The sequence below is a fragment of the Trichosurus vulpecula genome, chromosome 3, assembly GCF_011100635.1.
Source record: "Trichosurus vulpecula isolate mTriVul1 chromosome 3, mTriVul1.pri, whole genome shotgun sequence".
Classification (NCBI taxonomy): domain Eukaryota; kingdom Metazoa; phylum Chordata; class Mammalia; order Diprotodontia; family Phalangeridae; genus Trichosurus; species Trichosurus vulpecula.
The window spans coordinates 259,300,859-259,324,925 of NC_050575.1; the positions used below are offsets into that span (position 1 = coordinate 259,300,859).

General features: G+C 37.7%; 1 protein-coding gene across 2 annotated transcripts in view; it reads right to left on the reverse strand.

Moving 5' to 3' along the window:
* Positions 1-1,776: 1,776 nt before the first annotated feature.
* Positions 1,777-24,067, reverse strand: part of FDFT1 (farnesyl-diphosphate farnesyltransferase 1) — a 46,221-nt gene continuing 23,930 nt past the window's right edge. The window contains exons 3-7 of one of the 2 annotated variants that reach the window (XM_036750490.1): positions 14,997-15,125; positions 12,840-13,031; positions 10,881-11,057; positions 9,692-9,844; positions 1,777-2,696 (exon numbers count right to left, since the gene is read on the reverse strand). In XM_036750490.1, coding sequence (XP_036606385.1) covers positions 2,475-2,696; positions 9,692-9,844; positions 10,881-11,057; positions 12,840-13,031; positions 14,997-15,125 — 873 coding nt within the window. In that variant the 3' untranslated portion in view covers positions 1,777-2,474. The remainder of the gene's footprint in view (positions 2,697-9,691; positions 9,845-10,880; positions 11,058-12,839; positions 13,032-14,996; positions 15,126-24,067) is intronic. The other variant, XM_036750491.1, reaches the window with a different exon arrangement.

Here is a 24,067-nt window from a genome sequence, read left to right on the forward strand (position 1 = left end):
GCACAATGCTTTTATATCCTTATTTTGTACTCTTCTTAAAGGTTTTTTTTTGCTAGCCTTCATGAACCTCATCAACTTTCCTGTACTACTTTACAGGATCACAAATTTAGTTAGGGTTTCAGATACCATGAAGCCCAACCCCCTCATGTTTTAGATGAGGAAATCTGGCCAATCAAGGTTTAGTGACTTGCCCAAGGTCACTACAATTTCCCCAAATCCACTGGTATCCAAGGACAATCTTTTTCCCCTAGGTACACTAAATAACAATGTACACTTTTTATCTTTTGTGACCTAAATTTGCCTGTATCATCCTTCTCCTCAAAAGCCATCCCTTCAGATTCTGCAACAGAATGATCAATTCAGCCACCCACCAAATCTGATAGTTTATTCAATGTTCTACACCCACGAACACCATCGCTGCAAAGGGGGGAGCAAGAAAGGCATGTCTTTTATCACTTTTTGCTTTGTGGTTCTTTGCATTTATGCGAGCTGGCAATTGTTTCAATGAGAACTACCCTATGGTAGAGAAACTAGCAGTCATTTGTGGACCTATTGCCACCTCTAATACTAAGATTAGAATATGATACAGAAGTAGAACTAGGAAATTGTATAAATGAGAGAAAACAAAAATCTAAACAATGCTGTGAAATGACATGGCTTAGCCCCAAAGTAAATGACATCCCCCACCATACATAGAAAGTTGTAGAGGTGGGGGACTATGGCTGTGCAACACTGCATCTGCCTTTTTTAATGTATTGTTTAGTTTTACCTTAGGTTCCAGTTAAATTTAAAGGGAAATGAAAAGTTTTATGTGACCCCATTTACTTGGCAGAGATACTGGAGTGGTTTGCTACTTCCTTGTACCAGTGGATTAAGCAAACAGGTTTAAGTGACTTGCCTGGGGTCACATACCTAACAGTGTCTGAGGCTGGAATTGAACTCACAAAGTTGTCTTCCTGACTTCATGGCCGGCACTATCCACTGCTCCATTTAACTGGCCAAGGCAAGTTTAGATATCCTAAGCCAGAGGAGGAGAAGGAATGAGACAGTTTTGAAAGGCAGGAGCACCTATACCAGGTAGGGAATTGTGAATAGATAGCCAATTGAACATCAGAAGGAATACAACTAGAGAGATTGGCCTTCAAGTTGCCTCTTCCTCAAGTATCAAAACAGGAGAAAATAACAGGATAAGATAGATGTAGAATACATTAAGAGAGGAAACTGGGCGGATATGAAAAAATGTATACTGAGATCCTCTGTAGCAAGAATGAAAGACTTATGGTGTGACAGGCTTAAGGCAAATACAGTGCAAAACAGACACTGGAAGGATGGTAGAAGAGGAATTTCCTTGTGAGGGTTCAGTTAAGATTAGATGTCAGACATGGTAGATCTGTGAGGTATAGCTTTCCCCTAACTTGGTCATAGCAGCACAAATTAGATACTCCATGGTTCCAAGGCCATAGCAACTCTTCTAAGATATGCCAACTTTTAGAGGAATTTTAATTTTCATCTATGGGAGTAACCACGTCAAAGAAAGCACAATCTTTTAAGAACCAAAGTAGTACTGGTCTAAGTAAACTTTCTACACGAATTCTCACATCACAAGGACTATAAAGATTTCTATAACTGGTATTTGGCAGCTCTGTTTCATTGGTACATGACTGGCTTTGAGCAATCTGAAGGCAAATTATAATCTCATTCCCTAATTTTTGTTGTGAAAATTTTTAAGTGCCATTGTAGGATCCTAACCTTTAGTTTTTACTTTTCACAAACTCATAGGGTATTAAAAATATTTATTATACAAACTTTTACAAATTTTAGCCTTTTTAGAGGCAAGCAGATTTTCTTCTTTTACCTCCTAGAATGGGATCAGGTACTATACAGGAATTAGCCATTGTTTTTCTTTTGAAACAAAACTCCCTTCAAAGAAAGAAAATCAGGAAGGTTCACAGATTAGCCTCTGACCCTTATGCAATGAAGATTACTTATCTTAATAAACATTAATGACATTCATTCTATGTTCAAACCAATAAAAGAATAAAACAAAAGGGAGTCATGAGGAAAAAAGTCTACTGTGCATTCAGGAAACAGAAAAACACAAATGCAAGAGTGAGCACGTGCGCGCGCGCACACGAATCTTTTACTAGATTAGCTGTCCAAAATTCCAAGTCCTAGGGTCACTTCCAGTTAAATATATTTCATTATAATCCTATCATGAAGGATTCCTATGAAAACAAATCTCTGGCAGTCTCAAATATAATAATTTGAACAAAGTTGTAGAAACTCTGCCAGCTAAGTAGAATAACAGATCAGGTCATCCACTTTTTATTTTTATATTCTTCTCAATAGTATTTCAGTTTCTAAGGGTTTATGCCACTGTAGTTTTAAAAGGATAAAAGAAAAAAAAAACTCCTTTAAAAATATTCCATTGAATATTGAACTTATTGAACTTTAGCCTTGGGCTGACTTCTGAATCAGTGTTCCCCAGTTTGAACATATTCTTCTGTGGCCTGGGACATGGTGCTGAGATACTGCCAGCTTAGTGCAACCAAAAGCATGGCACATGACAGGTAAATCGGGGAATAGTGGTTCCGAGACACCAGTTGACAACTGGGAAGATTCTGTTTCCGAACAGAGGAGATAATCTGCTTTGTCTTGCTGGAAGATGGGTCTGAGCTTGGAATTCTTTGATCAATCTGTCAGAGGAAGGAGGGGGGAAAAAACCACAAAATGTGAAGCTGTTTTAAAAGAACAAGTCCAGATGACTCTCCGGCCCCACCCTAGTCCCCCAAGATTAGATGTATTCCTTTTATGTTGCTTCAGAAACGTGATTCAAAATATGATCAAGTCTAATCATTATGGATATCTACCTAGTATCACACACAAAAGATTCATACAGTTATATACAACAGATCCTGCACCATGAAATAAGCATTCCAACTATTCTGGAAAAAATAAAAAGCACAGTGAGGGTCCCCACTACAAACACTGCAGAGAGGAGGCAAGGTATAGTGGAAAGAATACTGCATTTGGAGCCAAAAGACCTATGTTCAAGGTTTTATTTTACCACTTACTGGTCCTTTGACCCTGGGCGAATCTGTAGGAGCTAGTCACACCCCTTCATAACAACAGCCAACATTTATAAAGCACCTACTATGTGCCAAGGACTGTGCTTGGCAAACAGAAATACTAGAAAAACAAACACTTCGTTTGATCCTCACAACAACACTGGGAAGTAGATGCTATTATTATTCCTATTTTCCAGTTGAGGAAACTGAGGCAGAAGTGACTTACCCAAGGTTACACAGCTAGAAAATATCCGAGGCTGGATTTGAACACAGGTCTTCCTGACTCCAAGCTCAGTGCTATACTACCCACCCAGTCGCCTTTACCTTACAGTCTTTTTTTAACCAATAAAAGCTTCCATTTCCTTATTAAAAAATAGGAATAACATTTACCCATTTTCCCTAGCCACTTCACAGGACTGTTGTGAGGATCAAATGTGAAAGCATTTTGCAGGCTTTTGTATGCTTCTCAACTCCTGCCCTCAAACTAAGAAACTTCAATGTAAATACTGATTCTCCCTCAAACACCTTAACCACTCAGTTTCTCAACCTATTCACCTCCCATGAGCTATTCCTCCACCCCACCACACTGTCCTCTTTTCTTCAATTTCTAGTCCTCCTTTCTTCAATCTCTACCTCCTTATCATAAATATAGCTGATTACACTGGGCCAAGTCTGAGCTTTAAATCATTCCTACTCTTTGCTGCCTTCACTCCTACACACATGCTGCTGAATGAAGATGGAGAAAAATCAAAGTAACTGTACTGAGACCATTACAAATTTGTTACACAACCTCAACTGGACCATCACTGCTGCTAGGCAATTCTACTACTATACCTCCCTTATCATCCCATTGTCCATAGCAGCTCTTTAAAACCTCTTCATTCCTCCTCAAGCCTCCCATGGTTCTCTTCCCCACTCTCTCGGCTGAGAGCCTTGCCTAATATCTTATAGAAAATATTGAGGCCATTCTCTGTAAACTCCCTCCTCTCCCCTCTTTCTCATCTCCTATCACTCAGGTGTCTTTTGCCACTGTCTCCTCCTTCATCCTTGTCTCACTTGATGAAATGGCCTTACTCTTTACCAAGACTAACCCCTCTACTTGCTGAAATGATTCCATTACATCCAGTCTACTCCAACAGATTGCATACCCCACCCCCCATCCCCACTCTTTCACTTATTTTCAATCTCTCCCCACCTACTGGCTCATTTCACATTGCCTATGAACAAGCTTTTGTCTCCCCATCCTGAAAAAAAAACCTTTCTTGATCCTTCCACTATCATCCTCTAATCTCTTCTGTCCTTTGTAGCTAAATGCCTCAAAAACACCATCTACAATAGATGCCTCCACGGTCTTTCCTTTCACTCTTCTCACAATCCAGCTTCTGACCATATCAATGAACCAAAGTTACTAATGATCCCTTAGTTGCCAAATCCAGTGGGGTTTTCTGCTATTCTCATTTTCCTTGACCTCTCTGCCTTTGACACCACTGATCATTCTCTCCTTGATACTCTTCTCTCTGAGCTTTCTCCTTGCTTTCATTCTAGTCATCTGACCACTCCTGTCTCTTTTGCTGGATTCTCCTCCAGATCACACCCTCTAACCATTGATGTCCCTCAAGGTTCTGTCCTGGGGTCCTCTTCTTCCAAACTACTTCACTTGGTGATCTCAGCAGCTCCCATGGATTTTACTACTTATCACTATGCTGATGATTTTCAAATCCACCTATCCTGCCCCAAACTCTCGGCTGACCTCCAGTTTCAAGTTTCCAATTGCCCTGCAGACATCTTAAACTTCATCATGTCCAAAATGGAACTTGTTATCTTTCCTCCTAAACTTCCCACCCTGTCCCCTCCAACCACTCTCCTACCTTCTCTAATTCTGTAGAGGGCAAACATCCTTCCTCCTAGCTCCTCAAGGCTTGCAACCTAGGATTCACCTTGGACTCCTCACCATCTCTCACTTCCCATATGCAATGTGTTGCCAAGGCCTGTTGATTTCACCTTTGCAAATCTCTCCAATACACTCCCCACTAAGCTGCCAAAGCAATATTCTTAAAGTGTAGCTCTGACCATGTCATCATGATTCTCTGAAAGTCCAGTGTCCTATTAACTCAAGTTTTAAATATAAAATTCTCTGGTTGGTACTGAAACTCTTCACTCATTGTCCTATCTTTTTTGCTTTTCTTATATAATACTCAACCCCACGTTGAGTCATACTGGCCTATTTGCTATAACCCTCAGTCTCTTGACTCTGCATTTGCACCATCTGTTCTTCATGCCTAGAATGTTCTTCCTATTCACCTGAAATGCCTCACTTCACAGGATCAGCTCTTTCTTCCAGGTACATCCTCATTTACATTGCACATATACACCTAGTTGTTTACATTTGTCTCACTAATTAGAATGTGAGGTCCTTGAAAGCTTGGTGTGTTTTTGCTTTTGCATGCAAAAAGCACTTAGCACAATTCTTTGCAAATAGTAAGCACTTAATAAATGCTGACTGACTCCTTTAGATCTTTATACAGATCTTCAATAGATCTGTTTTCATCTGTGTGGGTACTCCCTCTACTGATAAAGACTGTAATCCCTCCACAGCTTAATAGTTTTATCAGTTGGCATGGCCAAAAGGATTCATTACTTCATAGCCAACCTTCTGATGATGAACATGACTAGATATCGGTAGCTGATCCTCAGACACAGCCCATCACTGGGCCTGTACTAAAAACCTTTCCAGCTTGGTAGGCTCTGCCATAGCATAAACTGTGAGAAGCAAAGGCCAGTGCCAAGCCAAAATAAAGCACCAGAAGAAAATTTTTAATAGTATTTCCTTTAAAATAATGCAAAAAAAGCCTTATATTTCTAAGGAGTTGAGGTTGGCAGAAAAAAGGAAAATAAGGTTTCTGGCCTTGTGTCTGAAAATTTGTGTCCTCAAACAGTTGGTTACTTTTAATCAGCTCAGAGGAATCCAGACTATTTTTAGTCCCAGGCACTTCTGGAGTGTGGCTGGGTACTCAAGAAGCTAAGCCAGGTGCAACCTGTTATAGGCACACATTCAGAGAATGTCTGGCTTCTTGGTTCTTGCTCTGAATAGTATCATGTAAAATAACTGAAGAATGAGATCAGTCCTATAGACAGACTGATCTCCTGCCCCTGTGCTCACAGCCAATGAAGAGTACACTTAGTCCAGTATTGATCATTCAAATTAAATGAGGAATAACCTCCAACAAATTAAAAATAGGGATAAAAAATTAGGTAACGAGACATAAATATTTCTGGACCTGTCATCGCCCAGAATGATCCTTTTCCAAGGGAAAACTGCGTGATATAACAAATTGTTTATGTTTAGTATATATAGCTGGGCTCTCTCTCTTAAGCTACTAAGTTCTCTACACAGGAGGCAATCTGGGTTAAGTGACCTGTCCAGGATCACACAGGTACTAAGGAGAAGCCACATTTGAACTCAGGTCCTCCAGCACTGGTGCTCTATCCACTGTGCCACCTAGCTGTCCCAACAACCAGTATATATCCAATTATCTGAAGAAAAAAATGTTTCTTCTATGGTACCTGGAAGTGAATTGGGCAGTATAAAAAGAATCCAGATCAATAATGATTGAATTATGGAGTTAGAACTGGCTCAAAGTCAGGCATCTGCTAAGCTTCAATTTAAAAGGTTTTACTTGAAAATAGTCCTAAAGAGGACAGTGAAATAACAATCAAGTCTAGGTACCAACCATATGATGTCAGGATAACTCATTCATAGAACCTTAGAATCAGTCATCTGACTTAACCTAAACTACAAACCAAAACCCAGAATGAATTACACAAATTTGCTGAACTCAAATCATTTTTTCTCTCTTAACTGCAAACCAAAACAAAAGTTGTCCTTAAAAAAAGTAAACTAGGTTGATCTGTAGGAAAAAGAATATTTTTCTAAAACTTGAACCAAAACAAAATCAGAACACCAAAACAGTCTTTGAAGCAAGTTGATATTTCTTTCTTTCAGCTCAAGTCTCTTCATTTAATCAATATAAGACAATCCGCAGCCACAAATAGTTATTTGTTTAGCAGCATTTAAAAACTTTAATTCTGAAACACAATTGTAAATGGCTAAATTTTCTATTAAGCAATTTAGAAGGCTGTGGTCTAAGCCCCACAAATGAAAATTGGTCTGTGTGTGCTGTGTTTACCATGAACTAGTATATGTAACAGACTAGCACTGCTTTTCCACCTGTTTCACTAGAAAGAACTATACAAACTAATGTAGCCAAACTGACTATTTTGCATTTGGTCTCCTTTCCCCTCTATAATTGCTCTCTGCTAGAGATGCTGATGATAGTGTCTAAAAACAATTTAACCAAAGGGCAGTAAAAAGGAGGAATGGAAACTTTGGTACAAAGGTCACCGAAAATCCCATTGTGCTGCGCTCCATAATGTTTCTAAAGTACTGTATACAAACCTCATTAAAATGAATACATCATTAGAAATCACATGCCTAATCTGCAGGTTAAAGATAAAATATGATTAATGTTAAGGCTCCTTTCTAAAGTAATTACTTAAAATATACTCATATACCACACTCTTCCCCCTACCACCCACTCTTTCTTAGGGCCTAGAACTTTTGATAGGTGGAGGGAATTTCCCCTTGTGGAAGGGAGTGAAGGAAAAGACACAAGACTCTGTAAAGTGTTTTGGGAATTTTGGTGTCTTGATATTATTACTTAACAATAATAGCAGCTCACATTTATATAGCACTTTAAGTTTCACAAATTGCTTTCCTTACAAATCCCTGTGAAGTGATGTTAATATAAGAACTACTATCTTCATCCCTACAATTCCTACAATGAGGAAATGAAGTGATTAAGTGATTTACCCAGTCATATGGAGTCAGAGCCTAGGCTCAAAAACTTCAGGCCTCAAGACTGGTGACATTCTAATGTTTTTCAGTTTACAGAGTGCTGAGTAAGCTAATAGGTGGCAGGGGTGTGCTAGGCCTGGAGTCAGAAAGATGAGTTCAAATCTGGCCTCAGACACTTACTAGTTGTGTGACCCTGGGCAAGTCACTTACCCTGTCTGCCTCAGTCTACTCACTTGTAAAATGGGGATAACAATAGCACCTACCTCACAGGGGTGTTGTTAGAATCAAAGGAGATAATATGTGTAAAGTGCTTAGCACAGTGCCTGGCAAGTAGTAGCTGCTCTAAGTAATAGCAAGTATTACCCTCCACCCCTCCACCCCAATTTTACAGATAAAAAAATTAGGACTTAGAAAGGTAACTTGTCCAAGGTCTTACAGTTGAGCCAAGAGTAACCAAGTCTTCCCATAATGGATAAGGATGACAGAAACAGAGGTAATTGCATCATGATGGTTTTAAGTACCTAAGCAGATGTCTATGGGTAACATGCTCCAGAGATCCAAGTTCCCAAATCCTACACTATTACTTTTCCACTAGATTACTATATCACTCTTTGTGCCTCATTTTCTCACAACTAAAATGAATAATTATGTGCTCCCTCAAAGTTGCTACTGTATTTGTAAATAAAGCACAAAATGTTAGATAAGCATTATTATTTTACAGCTATGACTTCAGGCAAGTTCATTTTAACTCTTTGTATCTCAGTTTCTTCAAATGTAAAAATGGAGATTAAAGCCTCCTTCATGGCTACCACGATAAAATGAGATGAAAATAGGAAAATAGGACAAATATAGGAAAATAAAAATAGGAAAAAAACTGGGAGTTTGGGAGAGTTGAGGAAGGGAAGAGAAAAGAAGCAGGGGGGTAATGATAGTGATGAAAAAAAAGGAAGAGATTGAAGAAAAGTTTCAATGAAACTATAGTTTAAAATAGATAAAGATGATCTGAGGGGATTCCAGACAAGTTGTTAAATGTTAAATATAAAATATCCTGAAAGAAAAGTTGTATGTGGTAGATACAAAGTTTCACATACAATCCCTATTTTCCGGCTTCCTTTTTGTCTAAAAATATTTATGCTCCTTGATGATCTTCAATTCATTTTTTTTTAAAGGACAGAGATAGGCACTAGACCTATTATTTTACTAGCATAGAAAACTTCCTCTACCAAGAGAGCTAAGTGCCTTTTTAGCCACCTGAGCTACCAATTTCCTGGATTAGTAAAAGTTTAAATACCTTTCACAGAGTCACACAGCCAGAATGTGTCAAAAGTAAGACCTAGAATTCAGTTTTCCTGGTTCCATGATTGGCTCTCTATCTGCCACACTTCAGTACCTCTCAATAAAAAAAAATTTTTTTTGAATGCAGAAAAAACTTTTTAAATGTTTTAAAAAGAAAACTGCTATAGAAATGTAAACATTATCATTACCAATGAGAAAAGCTGTGAAAAGGCCCGAAATAGCCTATAAATATACAGGCTAAAGCAAGCAAATACTAAATTTAAATCTACTGAGTAGCAGATTATAATTTCTCTTTTTTAAAGTGGGCCTTAATTTGTTCTATTGCTCTAAAAGTTCTCAAACTTTTAGAATCACCATTCTATCTCTAATTACACACACACACACCCACACACCCCCCACCCCCCCACACACACATCCCCCCACACACACCCTGAAGATAAAAGTTACCCAAGGCGTCTGAAACAAAATTTACCTCTTCCATATACTGATACATAATATCTCTGACAGCTGGCATGTTGGTGGCTTCCATCATTAATGTTACTGCTTGCCCCTTCCGAATCTTTACCCTCCCCTTGAACACCTGCTGGTTGTTATAACAGGCAGCCAGAGTAGCAATAGCCATCACCTACAGATAAACCAAAAACATCCCTCAGAAATTTCTTAATCAATTCTGTAACTCAAAATCAGGAAGAAACAAGGAAAGCCAATGGAGTCATTTCTATTGAAAGAGCAAGATCACCCTCTGAAATCAGTGTCAAGAAAAAAGTAATCAAGAAGCAAAATTAATATTCATCACGATTTATCCCTTTTCTTTCCCCACTCACCCGTCTCTAGAAAGGACATGGAATCATGCTTCTTATACTAAAACCAAATATACAGCATAGAGATATATAAATGTGTACTGTGTGCATGTATGTGTACATGTGTTTGTGTGGGTGTGAGTGTATGTATGTATCTAAAGTAAATGGAAAATGGAGGCAGGAGTGCAATTTTCATTCCCCCTACTCTCTACTGTATCCCCACCTTGTCATTTGAAACCACCAAAGGCAGACAAATGTTGAAGTGACCAAACAGGCAACTTTTGTCACTCTTATCACCTAGTTAACTCCCTCACTCACACCCAATAGCAAAGTATTAAAACAAAATATATTAAGTATCAAAAATCAGTCTAAACAGTCCATTACACAAGTAGTTTCCTACCTAATTATCTATTTAAAACAAAAAAGTTTCAACCAGATTTTTCAATTCTTAGAAAGCAAAGTTAAGAGCAATATATAGGGAGGACAAGTTTCTTTGTCTTGAGGACAAGAAGAGTGAAGTACTCTAACATGGTAAATATGTTCCAATTATTTTAACCCAAAAATTATTTAATATTTGCTTTGTTTCTGATTCAAAAGGTAAAAACTTCTAGTTTAGAAGTTCATAATCTAAAGAGCCATAAAGAAGATCCTATAGAACCAGATCTTGCACTTTAACCTGATCTTTATGAAAAAAGAAGGGAAGAAAAGGACAGATATATAGGAGTCTTCCTCACAAGCAAAACAAGTTACTGTCATTTTTTTTAAAGGAATCAATCATAAATCCAGACCAAAGAAATGAACAAATGCAGACCCAGGCAAAATACCATCTCCAACCCCCACCTAAATATACCCCATACATACCTGTGGAATAGCACAAAAGTTGAACACACTTTGATTTCTTACTCGGGAAAGATAAGTTAGGACATCCGGGATGTGCTGTAAAGTATTAGTAATCAGCTCATTGAGACAATGGACAGCCAAGTCAATATTCTCTGGTTTGGCTAAATCAGACAACTTCTTGGCATACCTACTCCAAACCTAGAGACAAATGGTGCAAAAACTATCATTACACGGGTAAAAAATTAAGAAAGAGTAGAAGAGTCTATGCAACAATACTGAATATTTGCTAAAACTCAAGTCTGTTCATTTGACAGTTATGCTACCTAAAGGCCAGACAAAGGTGATGTCTCAATGGATTACATTCTGGAGTAAACTATGCCCTGACAAGTAAGGTAGGTGCCTAGAGAAAGTACATAACTACTTCTAGACACCACATTAATAAGTTAGTGTTTTGGTATACTGTACACTACAAGTAGAAATGCACCTTCTAAAAGTAACTCACCCTAAAGGGATAGTGCTCTCTATAAGAATGACTGAAAAAATACTAAAGAATAGCAATTACTAAATCAGTATTGTAAGCAAAAATCAATTCTAGAAAACAAGTTCACCAAAATGCAAAAGTTCAAACAGTCATCAACATGTCAATTCAGCTTTTCAAGGAAATACAACAAACAGATGTGGGCATTATAAGCTGGACCTTTCCTATGAAAATAATTTCCATTTTTCCTCTGATAAAATAAAATGAATTCATAACCTTGACATAAATATATAAATAAAATAATAGGATTCGAGTCTTTCCTACCCTGTTATTTAAAGTTTTCCCCAAAATACAGGAATTTCCTTTTTGTGCTATAATTCAGTAATCCTCCAGTAAACCTGAGAATGAAAATTGTATCTGTGTAACTGTGGTGTTTTTGAACCTAAATTGAGGCCTTTACAATTCACCCTTACTCAGTTTTACCATATGAATTCAAATCTATCCAATCCTGTTAGTTTGTACCTAATAAATACTTTGAGTTCTATCAGCAGTTCATTTAGTAAGTATGTACCCTGGCCTAAAAAAATCATAATGCTAAAAGAGGTCTTGGGAAATAAGTTAAACTCACAGAGTATCTAACCATCCCAGGCATTTTAATGTTTATCCTTGTATCCTCAAGATCTCTAGAAAAGATGCTATAGATGTCAATGTCTTAGGAAGTCTTCTCAATGTTAGCCAAAATTTAATAACTTAAAATGCAGGGTTTTTTTAAAGCAATTTTATACTTAAAACAAAGTGCACAGAAATGCAGATGTAAAGAAATTGGATCCAAGAACACATTCACTTAGAAAAATGGCAACTGAGCATAAATATTCTCTTTCAAATATCATTTATTCTCTTGTAGAGTTGTGATATGAAGTGAGACTACTAAAGATATTTCAATCAAAGGGAAATTGTTCCCTTTAACTGCTCCATCACAATATGACTCCTGAACACAAAAGTATTCCAACAAGTTGTAAAACTAAACATTGAGTATGATCAGACAAGAGTGAAAAAAAAGAAACTTATCGGATTATAAGTTTAAGAAAGTCCAGAATGTAATGCCTTTAGTCAGTTTTATAGTATTAAACTACGTAAAACCTCCTATAGTGTGACAATTTAAAAATTTTTAAAAATCACATTACTGATGAGAATCTTCAATTGAACATATTTTCACAAAAGAATTTCTGAAGCAAAAGAATTAACCTTCTTCAACTGTATAGTCTATATTCCATTAATCCACAAAATTCTATATGATAAAATTTTAACTTAGCTTTAAATACAACCTATTTTTTAAAAAGCCAATAGGAAGGCAAAAGGTTGAGCAAATAAAAATTAGAAAATAACTTCCCTGAATCTTATTATTTTTTCCTAATAGTGTTTTTTTTTTAAATGAGGGCAACAATCCTTTTTTTTTTTAAGTCTCTAGAGTGTTTTCTCTCATAGCTCCTGATTTCTGTTACCTCTTGTGGCCAAAACTCTCTCCCCTCCATCAAGTCTTCCAAATAATCTCTAATGATGTTTGTCTTCTGTAGGAACAGACCCATAGAATTGGCAAGCTTCACGTCCTGTCCAACAACAGGATCTTCCAACTCTGAAGCCGAGAACAGACGAGAAAGGCCAATCCCTACTAGTCCAGCAACATAGTAACAGTACTGTAAAAGATCAATTTTTAAAGAGCTACAGTAAATTCTTTGTTATTCATCACTGTCAGTAAATGCAAAGTTATGATCAAATATCCTTGTTAGTAGAAACTAACTTATACTGAAGTTACATCTTTAACAAATTCAAATTCAATCGTAATCATCATTGTAAAGGAGGTAAGAAGGAACTAACAATCAACAGATTTCTATTTTAAATAACGGCTGGCTAAGCAAAGAAAAATCTTATTTATATAAGTAAAAGTTGGTTAAAAAAATCCTTTTTCCCAAACTGTGTGAAAACCACTACATAATTCTGTCTCTCTCTCTCTCACACACACACACACACACACACTCATATTCTCTCTCTCTCTCATCCCACCTCAACACCCATCCTCCCACTCTAAAAATCTCAGAAGTAAATAACAGCCAAAGTAAAGTGGATTCCATGACATACCACAGAAAGGGCAGTCAGTAAATCTGGCAAAGGGCAAACAATAAACAATCTCTCTGGCTGACATTAAACACAAACCTGTAGAACAGTATTAGAAGGCACATTGCAAAAGCAACGGATTATAACACATGCATGAGATCCAAGAGTGAATGAATTGGAAAAGAGTTAAAAGTGTAATAAAATTAGGTTGTGCTATGGAAATTATAAGTAAAGCTACCTAAATCCATATGGAATACAGAAAAAGGAGAGTTGAAATATAATATTAGTATTCATGTGACTCCAACACTATGCAAAGGAGAAAAGTACAGTTAGTTTTGCTATGTTTGTTTTGAAAACATAAATTTGTTCCAAGACAATTCATATATTAAAGGAACATTTTGAGCATAACACTTACCTTCACAGTTGTTTGTTTATGACCTTGTCCACAAAAAACATTAGGTGAACACAGAAAATTGCACATGCACACACCTCAAACATCTATCAGCTACTTCAGTCCACTATGTGTGTTATTCTACAAGGTTGTGTTTTGGTACTCTTTCACATCTGTAAACTTTATTATATAAAAAACACTCATTCAACATCTTGTTCATTCAAATGCTGAGGATGGACCAAAGATGGTCCATCCTATCAAGGGTCAAATCATGTAATGTAAAAGCTTTGATTGTTTCCCCTACGTTCATAATTCTCTTACACTCATTATTCCAAAATAATCTATTTTGCCTCCCTCCCTTTGGATGGAGTCTATAATTGCCCTAACTCCTTCCTTGTCTTTCAACACCTACTTCTGTAGCCACTTTCCACCATATCCCTTACTAGTGTTAGAAAAAAAAATAAAAGGGGAAGGAGGTGACATAAGAGAAGAAAGTCAAAAGTTCTAGTTGCTTCATACAATCTGCAGATTTGGTCCATTTCTCACTTCTTTTGTTCTCTGCTGAGAGCCAAGAACACATTTATATGTTCCATAATAGGATTTACATTTTAATCTATTCTTCAAAAGCCAATAGCTTTACACTGGTTCCAGCACCCCATGAGATTCAATGAAACTTGTGTGAAGGGTGTGATTAGAAATGAGTTAGAAAAGGAAGCAACACAAGTACTTGGTACTAAACTGGTATGAGAGAAGAAAAATGTGAAAGCTACTATTACCTACACTGTAAGTTAACAGTAGATCCTAGTAATAATTAAGACTTCCATATGGCTCTCTTATAATCTAATGCTTAGACGCCTGAACCAAGCTAAGCTACATCAAGTTTGACCAAATAAATATATAACATCTCAGGGCATGAACAACAACATGCAGAAACTCACTTTTGAGACTTTTTTATTATTATGATTAAGATTAATATGTGTAATATATACACATATATGTAAATATACATAAAGATTGTGTGTGTGTGTGTGTGTGTGTGTGTGTAAAACTGGCAGATAACAGATAGGAATGGCCAGTTTTGTTCCTAGTCCTTGGCATTGGGTATAAACACCATTCTCCTACAAATGCCCCTTGGCATACGTAAAACATCACTAACCTCATCCCATTCCTGCACAGAGTTCACTTTCTTTTCCAAAAACTCCGCCATTCCATGCCCCATTTTTTGACAAATGTCATTAATCACCACTTGATAGCTCTCTGCCAGATTTCGAAACTCTAAGGAGACCTGTAACAGAATCCATAAAAGTAGAAACCATGAGAACCAGCATGACACTTACAGGGCTATTAGGAGAAATGACTTTTTGAAATCAGACCGATTATTAAAATAAGGGTTCAACTTGGCTCAGGCTAAAGTTTCTACACATTCAAACACTCAACAAATACTTAACAAACACTCAACAATTAATTTCTCCAATATAAGGTATTGTAAATGACAACTTCAGACAGATACACACACACACACACACACACACACACACACACACCCACACACCCACCACACCTACCTTAAAAGAGAATGCCTTTTTCTATAACTGAAACCAGGGTACGTGCTACTGATTTCCATATTTAAATACCATTAAGCATGGCATACTATTTTCTAATTGGAACTAAAATTTTGGATTCTTTGCCCGACCTGACTTTTAAAAAAATCCACTTGACTATAGAGCACACCAAATATCTTTCTTTCTAGATTGGTATATATTCTGGTGCTAATCTTAGTTTGGTTTGTTGCTTCTACAGACATTTAAAAACACAGTTGAAATACTTATAAACAACTTGCACAATAGCAACATGAAAAATTTATATAAAATGTTAGAAAACATTAACAGATTATTTATCCAAATTAGAAAATAGGAAATAGACCTTGTTTAACAAATAACTTGTACAAACTCAGACTGTGCTTTTAGGAAGAAAGGGTTTTTTTAAAAAAATTTAAATATTTGGACTATTTAGGACAAATAATTTTCTTTCAACTGGAAACCCCAAATAGATCATGAAATGAGCTCAGCTTATTCAATCTTTCAGGAGACATGTATCTCAAGCAGAGTTGGCTCTTGCTGCCCATGGGAATAAAATATGTCTATTAGTTTCACTGACTCTTACTTCAACTATTCTCCTCCAGTTTTTTCCTGGCTAAGACACTCTATTTATAGTAACAGAAAAGTCCACAGGAGAAGGGGAAGGTTGGGAACAGTTTCCAAAATGATATTGTTAGGATGGGGTTTTCTTTCACTCATCCCTAAAAGTAATCCTTTCCTTACATCATTACCTTTTAGCTACTTATACATGTCAGTCAATTCAATAAACTCTTAGTTTGTTGAAGCAGCTATTATACACCAAAAATACCTTGAGATAATTGACAGTTGGGATTGCATGTTTATTCTAAAAATCCCAACCCAACCAAGGAGTCGATCGATGGATGACACAAGTATTCCTTAAATATAGTCAAGACCAGCATCAGCCTTCAGTTTCATATATGTACCCATAGCACAAGTTATACACCAGCAGCAATGCAAAGCAAAGCTTTACATGAGCTTAAATTAGTTGCTGCAGAGTTCACATATACAAAGGAAAAGATGACTTGAATAATCAATCCCTATAATCTTGGGGTAAGGTCATACAATATACAATAGGCCAAAATACTGCAACATTTTCTTCAGAGGGACAACATATAAACAGATGTCCTGAGGCTACATCAAATGCAACATTTCCGAAGTGGAGTTTATTATTCCTCTTTTACCTACAAAATGCCCCTGGATACACTTAAAATATCGCTAACCACATCCTATTCCCTGCAGAGAGTTCACTCTTTTCCAAAAACTCTGCCTCTCTTGTTGGTTTCAACTCCCGAACATCATGCCTCTCCCATTGAGACTAGTTCAGCCTCCTGAGCATCCTCCCTTACAAAAAGTCTCAGACTGGGGTGGGGTATAAAATGACAGATGTCAATTATCACCAGCTGCTCTGCTTGGTTTCTACTCCAGGAATATCATGCCCCCGCACCAGGTAACCTCTGGTGGTCCACCTCTTCCTTTCAGCTTCCACCATAAAAGCACCTACCTACCAGGGTTGTTGTAAGGACCAAATGAGATAATAATATTTGTAAAATGCTTAGCAGAGTGCTTGGCACATAAGGTACTCAGTAAATGTTTCCTGACTCTCTCTCCCCTTACAACACCTTCTCTAGACTACCTCCACAAAATATATCCCATTTATCCCCTCCTCTCAACTCACACATCTACTCCACTAGTTCAGACCCTCTTCACTCATCAATAGGACTATTCCACAGCCTTCTAACTGGACTCCAGGCTTCCAGACTCCTCCCTTCTCCAATCCATCCTCAATAGAGATCCCAAAGCACAGAGAGTACACAATTCCACATGGCTCCCTACTGCCTCTAAGAGAAAAACAAACTGCTCACCCTGGAAGAGCACTCATACAGACTACTGGCCCCACTTCTTGTGTGGCCCTTGCTGCTAAACAGAGACCAATCCTTGAGGAAATGCCTAATCCACCATCCCCATCACCACCAACAGCAATGAGAGGTGAGAGAAGAGGTAGAGACAAGGAGAATCAACAGCTTTTTCTGGTTATCTCAAAGGGAGAAAGAAAAGATAATTGTCTGAAGCCACGGTAAAGTCAAGTGAAGAGTGTAGCTGTCTTAAGGACAGGGGACAATAGCAGATCTGAAGGCAGCAGGGAAAGAACTAGTAGACGGAGAGATGCTGCAGATGAGAGAGTGCAAAGAATGACTGAGGACAGAGGCAGATGGGAACAAGTGCACATGGAGAGAGAAGCTAGCCTTAACAAGAAGGGCCACCCCATTATTAGAAGCTAGAGGAAAAGAGTACAGAATGACTTCAAGGGCTTCTGAGGTAAAGAGAAGGGGAGAAGCAGGAGCTCATAGCCAATGTTCTCAGCAAAGTAAGGGGATATTCTCAACTGAAGAGAGAGGTGTGGGAGGCTTGAAGGGAAAAAATGGTAAGAAAATAAGCATTTATTAAGTACCTACTACGTGCCAGGCACTATGCTAAGTGCTTTACAAATATTAACTCATTTGATCCTCCTAACAGGTAGATGTTATTATGATCCCCATTTTACAATGGAAGAAACTGGGGCAGACACAGGTTAAGTGACTTGACCAGGGTCACACAGCCAGCATGTACTGAGGTTGGATTTGGACTCAAAACTTCCTAACTCCAGGCCCAGTACTTTAGTCACTGCACCACTTAGCTATCTCTTAAGATATATAGAAAAACTTCTGAGGGAATAAGATAGGGAATCAATTAGAGAGACCCAACTGAAGTTAGATGACAAACTTTTACTCTAAGTAGTTGACACTGTGTGACTTCCTTAAGCTGAGTTCAACAGCATGAGAATAGGCAGAGGGAGCTGAAGGTGGAAGTCACTGTGGACAAGAGGTTGGCAAGGGATGAGTGGAAACAGGACAAGGAGGCTAAAGATTAAAAGTAGAGGATGGTGTAGGGCTGAACTGGTTAACTGTAAGTTTAGGAAAGAAGGAATGTAAAAACAGAGCAGGAATCAAAGCCTGAGAAAATACTGAGGAATGGAGGGATTGGGGGTCCTCAGTGAGGGAAAAGAACAGACTTAGGAAGGGTGGAGCCTAAGGGAGGGATTGGATGATAAGTTATGGTCAGATAGAGGGATATCAGTTTTTAATCAAGGATGAAGAACACGTGTGGGTGATGTTAAGTTCCAGGGGGTAACCTTCCCTGTGCAATGGAGTTGTGGGATTTGAAAAAGCTACTGAGGAACAGGAAGGTTGGGGTTTGTTGAAGTCCCCTAGTGTAAAGGGCATGAATTAGGGAAAAGAGTGAAGTCAGGGAGCCAGGAGCTGAACTCCTTGAGGAGGGAAGAATGACCTGAGGACCAGGAGACAACAGCCATCATGATCTTTAACCAGTGAAAAATATAACAATGACCTTCAAATCCAGCACTCTTTCCCCTGTATTACTTACCATAGAGTTGTTCTTCTGTAAATGCATCATTTACCCTTCTAGATTACAAACCCTTTATGGGTCAGGGATGCCATCTTACTTAGCATCCTACCACGGAAGCATACTTATTGAATTAAATAACTGAGTTTCACTTTTGGAAAGGGTTGGTGTGGGACGGGGGAGGAGGAGAGAAGGGAGATAAGAGAAATCACTGAACTAATACTTTAGTTCAGATAAAATCCCATTATATACAATTCCTCATAAACTCCAAAATAAATAACTACTAAAAATATTTGCATTTTGTGGCAGGAACAAGTCAAACTGCTTTTGGACAAAGTGAATTGCTTCCTGCTGATCCCTTCTATAGCACCTGTGTGAATCCCAAATTTTGCACTTAATTATATTCTTTCTTAGGAGGTTCATGTTTCATTTGTTTAGATATTATCTAGGAAAAATGTGAATATGTTAAGGTCAGAAACCCTGTTTTCTACTTCACTTCAATTATACACAGTACCTAACAAGTTCAATAAATATTTTAATTGAGGAAGGGTTTTTCATCCAGTAGTAGATATTTTTCCTGGAAGTTTCTTCTTCCTGATTCCTAGTTATTTTTGTTTTGGCGTATATTTATTTCAGCAAGTAGTTTAAGGGAGCTGACATATTTGAGAGGAGCTGAGGGGTAATGAAAATTAATTACTTTTAGACTACAAAGCAAAGAAAATAAAGATCTTAGCTTTATAGCACATCTCCCCTACTTTCCCTTCCTGAAGTAACATATACAACAAAGTCAGGGATAAAAATTTACCTACATCTGGTAAAAGGATAATTTCTTGTAGGGATCTTATAATTGATAAAAACAAAAGCACTGTGCCTCTGGGCCATAATTATAGAAACAATTTTGTTACATATTATTTATCTGCAAGCTTCCTTAGAGAATCTTGTGCCATCATGGTGCTGCAAGCTCCAAACATATTATATGTCCCACAACTGGAGAGGTTAGTAAATGTCTAAGAAACGGACTCTAAGATGTCAGTATGATATTGATCTGTTAAAAAGGAAAGGTTCATTGACAGGTGTGTGGAGAGTGGAGTGAGGAGATTGTCAGTGAGAAGTATTAATAATGTAAAAAAAAGAAAAGAACATCAATAAAACTTTCAAAAAGAAAAAAATTGATGTCAACAAAAATTAACAGCAAATTGATCAGCCAATATCCTAAAAACCCACTCTAATTTTGTACTGTTCTATGTGTTGTGACACCAATAAAAAAAATTCAGTCTTCCAAAGCCAATCAGAAGAACCAGGTTATCTTCCATAACCTTCTCAGAAAGGATATGAATAAGAATATAACTAATATAACACTGCCATATAATTAATTGCTATTATAGCACACTCAAGGAAATGCTGTCATAATAAAGAATGGTGGCCTGTATGAGTCTAGAAAAAAAGATCCTAGAGAAAGAACATCAGTGTTTCTCTAACACTGCTTAGGAGAGAGGATGCTGTTTCCAGGCAACCAGTAAGGGTACTATAAAAACAGAATTATCCCTAGAGAATGGAAATTTAAACTCTCCTAATCATGCAAACTTCTCTTAAGACTGTCTAACTCTGGTTGTTTGAATTGTACGCTTACCAACTTTTGATTAATTTTTTTAAAGTTGGTTTCCTCAGTGGATTTACCCACCAAAAATAAGCTCACAACATGGTTCAGCATTGGTTCTCTTTCTTGGTATGTCAACCTCTGCAAAGTAATAAACTGGAATTCTGGTTTATCAGTCCTGACTGTGAGTTTGTTTAGTGTTAGTCCGTTCTGGAGAGCCTAATCACCAGTGGGTAAACTTATAAAAAAGAGTTCCTGAGCCTGCAAAACTCCAGATCAGAGCAGAACAGTCACAAGATACACACTCCCAAAGGTACTCATGCCACCACAGCTGCTCTCTTTCACAGGGTCACTGTGTAGAAGTTATCTACTCCAACCCCCTCATTTTAGATCTCATATCACACTACCAAAAAAAAACTAGAAAAGGGCCATTTACTAGGATACTGAGAGGGGCAATTAATTTAGTGCAAAAAGAATTGAATTTCCAAGTTTCAAATCTACCACATGCAAGGAATATGACTAAGTTGTAAACTCTCTAATGGCTTCAATTTTAAAATAAGGATAATACTCATGCTGCTTACTTCACACAACGCTGAGGAAAGCAGTTTGGAAATCATAGAACACTATATAAAATAAATCCATCACCTACTATGTGCTAGGTGCTGGGGACACAAAGACAAAAAGTGAAACAGCCCCAAACTTTCAGACATATTGCATAACATATGTTCTAGCTCAGAGGCTCCCCAAGTGGGTGATATTGCTTCCCTGGGTAGGGGGAGCTGAATTGATCCAGATGGGCAGTAGTAGTTGGGTGCAATTGGGGGGCACTGAATAAAAAGGAAGGGGGCGGTGGAAGGATAAGGAAAAAAGAAAAAAGATTTTGAAAAACTATTTGTATATATTTCATATGTTGTCTAACAGAGTCATAGTGATTACATTATTTTCCAAATAAACACACAAAATGCAAGTTGTAACAGGATCAGTGGTCAAGTCTGTTGAGAGGTCTTAAAAAGCAAGTGTTGGCAGGTGAGGGTGTCCTGCACTGTTGGGAAGTCCAGCATGCACTGGCAGGAATATGTGCATGTAATGACTTGTTTACAAAACTATTTTGGTTACATGATGAAATATTGCCATCATCAAAATTTCAATGCAGGGGGAAAAACACTAATTTACAATAAATTATTAAATTTAAGATGTATCCTTTTTAAAAAATATATTTTATATTTTTTTTGACATGATGCAAATTTAAAAAAAAAAACTGTTAAAGGTTTAAAAAAAGTAGATGGCAGGGCTCAGCAATTTTTTTTTGAAGGGGACAGTAGGCCAAATAGGTTTCCAAACCTCTGGTCTAGCTAGAAAAGACAATATGTATATATACAGATATATGCAAAACATAAGATTATTGTGGGAAGGGGAAGAAAGCAAGAGCATTTGAGGCCAATCAATCAGTAAATATTTATTAAGCACCTACTTTGTGGCAGGCATTTTGCTAGGGGCTGGGAATACAAAAGAAGTAAAAGGCCCTGCCCTCAAAAAGCTCACAATCTCACAGAGGAGACAATTAACAAATACGTGCAAACAAGCTACATACAGGATAAATAGAAAATAATTAAAAAGAATGTACTAGAATTAAGAGGAGTTGGGAAAGGCTTCCTGTGGAAGATGGGATTTTAGTTGGAACTTAAAGGAAGCCAGTAAGCAGAGATGAAGAGGAAGAACATCCTAGGCATGGGGGACAGCCAGAGAAAATGCTCAGAACTGAAAGAGTATCTTGTTCTGGTAGCAGCAAGAAGACCAGTGTCACTGGGTCAAAGAGTTCATGTTGGAGAGTAAGGTAAAAGAAGACTGGAAACAGATGATTTTTGTATTTGATCCTGGAGGTGACAGGGAGCCAATGAAGTTTAAAGTCCGGGGAGGGGGTGGGTAGTGGCAATCTGACCTGTGCTTTAGGAAAATCACTTTCATAGCTGAATGGAAGATGGACTAAAGTGGGAGAGACTTGAGGCAGGCAGACTTTCCAAATATGAGGTAATGAGGGTCTGGATCAGGGAAGCAGCATTATCAGAGAGAAGGGCAAGAGATTAGAGAGATGTTGAAAATGAGAAATCAATAGGTCTTGGCAACAAATTTCATATGGGAGGTAGGAGACAGTGAGGAATTGGGGGTGACACCTAGGCTACAAGCCTAAAGGAACTGAGAGCATAGTGTTGTCCTCAACAGTAATGGAGAATATAATTAACAGAAGGGAGGGTTTCTAGGAGATGACAACGAGTTTAGTTTTGGACATTTTGGGTTTAAAAAATTTCCTGCATCTCCAGTACAAGATATCATACAAGCGGTGGAATATGTGAAATTGGAGGTTAAGAGAAAGGTTAGGGTAAATCTGTGAATCAACAGCATAGAAACAGTAAATAAGTCTAGGGGAGATAATGAGATCACCAAGTGAAACAATATAGAAGGCCCAAGGCAGAACCTTGTGGGACACCTATGGTTAGAAGGCATGATGCAGATAAGAATCCAGCAAATAAGACTGAGAAGTGCTTTAACAGGTAGGAGAATCTGGAGAAAGTGATATCTCAAAAATCCAGAGAAAAGAGAATATCAAAGAAAAGAAGGTGATCAGCAGTGTCTGAAGGTTGAAGAGAGGTCAAGGAAAATGAGGATTATCTGGCAACTAAGAGATAATTGGCAACTGTGGAGATAGGTTTCAGTGGAATGATGAGATGGGAAGCCCAACTGCAACAGGTTTAGAACAGAGTGAGAAGAAAGTGAAGGTCTTTTATAATAGACTTTCAGGAAAAGATTCATATAAAAGTGATGAGATGAGACCTACCAGAAGGGGAAGTGAGTGAGAAGGGGAAGTACATTCCAGGAATGGGGATAGCCAGTTCAAAGATGTGGAGAAGGGTGTACCAAGGAGTACTATGTATGAGTAAGAGTAAGAAGGCCAGTTTGGCATAATAAGACTAAAAATAGAGTTTATGTTTGATCATGGAAATAACAAGAAGTCACTGAATTTTACTGAGTTAAGGGGGTGACATGGTGAGACCTCCGTGTTAAATTTTCCTAACACTTTGGCAGATGTTTGGAAATATGCACTGGGTATATAGGAGAAGGAGAAAGAAAATGAAGGAATAAGTATTTATAAATTGTCTACTATGTGCCAATCACTGTACTAAATGCTTTTATAAATATCTCATCTGATCCTCACAATAATCCTGCAAAGTAGGTGTTATTATCATCTCCATATTGCAGATGAGGAAACTGAGGCAAATAGAAGTAACTTGCCCAGGGTCACACAGCTAAAAAGTACCTGATGCCAAATTTGAACTCAGGTCTTCCTGACTCCAGACTCAGTGCTCCATCAGTTGTGCCACCAGTCACCCTAAGATCAGTTAAATGTGAACTATTATTTCACCAAGAATGGAAAATAACTATTCTTTAAGATATCACAACCACCATTTTTCATGTCTTATATTTCTAAGACCACATGCTGGCATTAAATTAAAAATGAACAGGCACTGACATTGGAAGATGAATTGGGGGCAGAATTAAATAAGAAGACTGAGATGAACTGAACTGTAGTTAATTATGTATGGAGAACAATTTGGA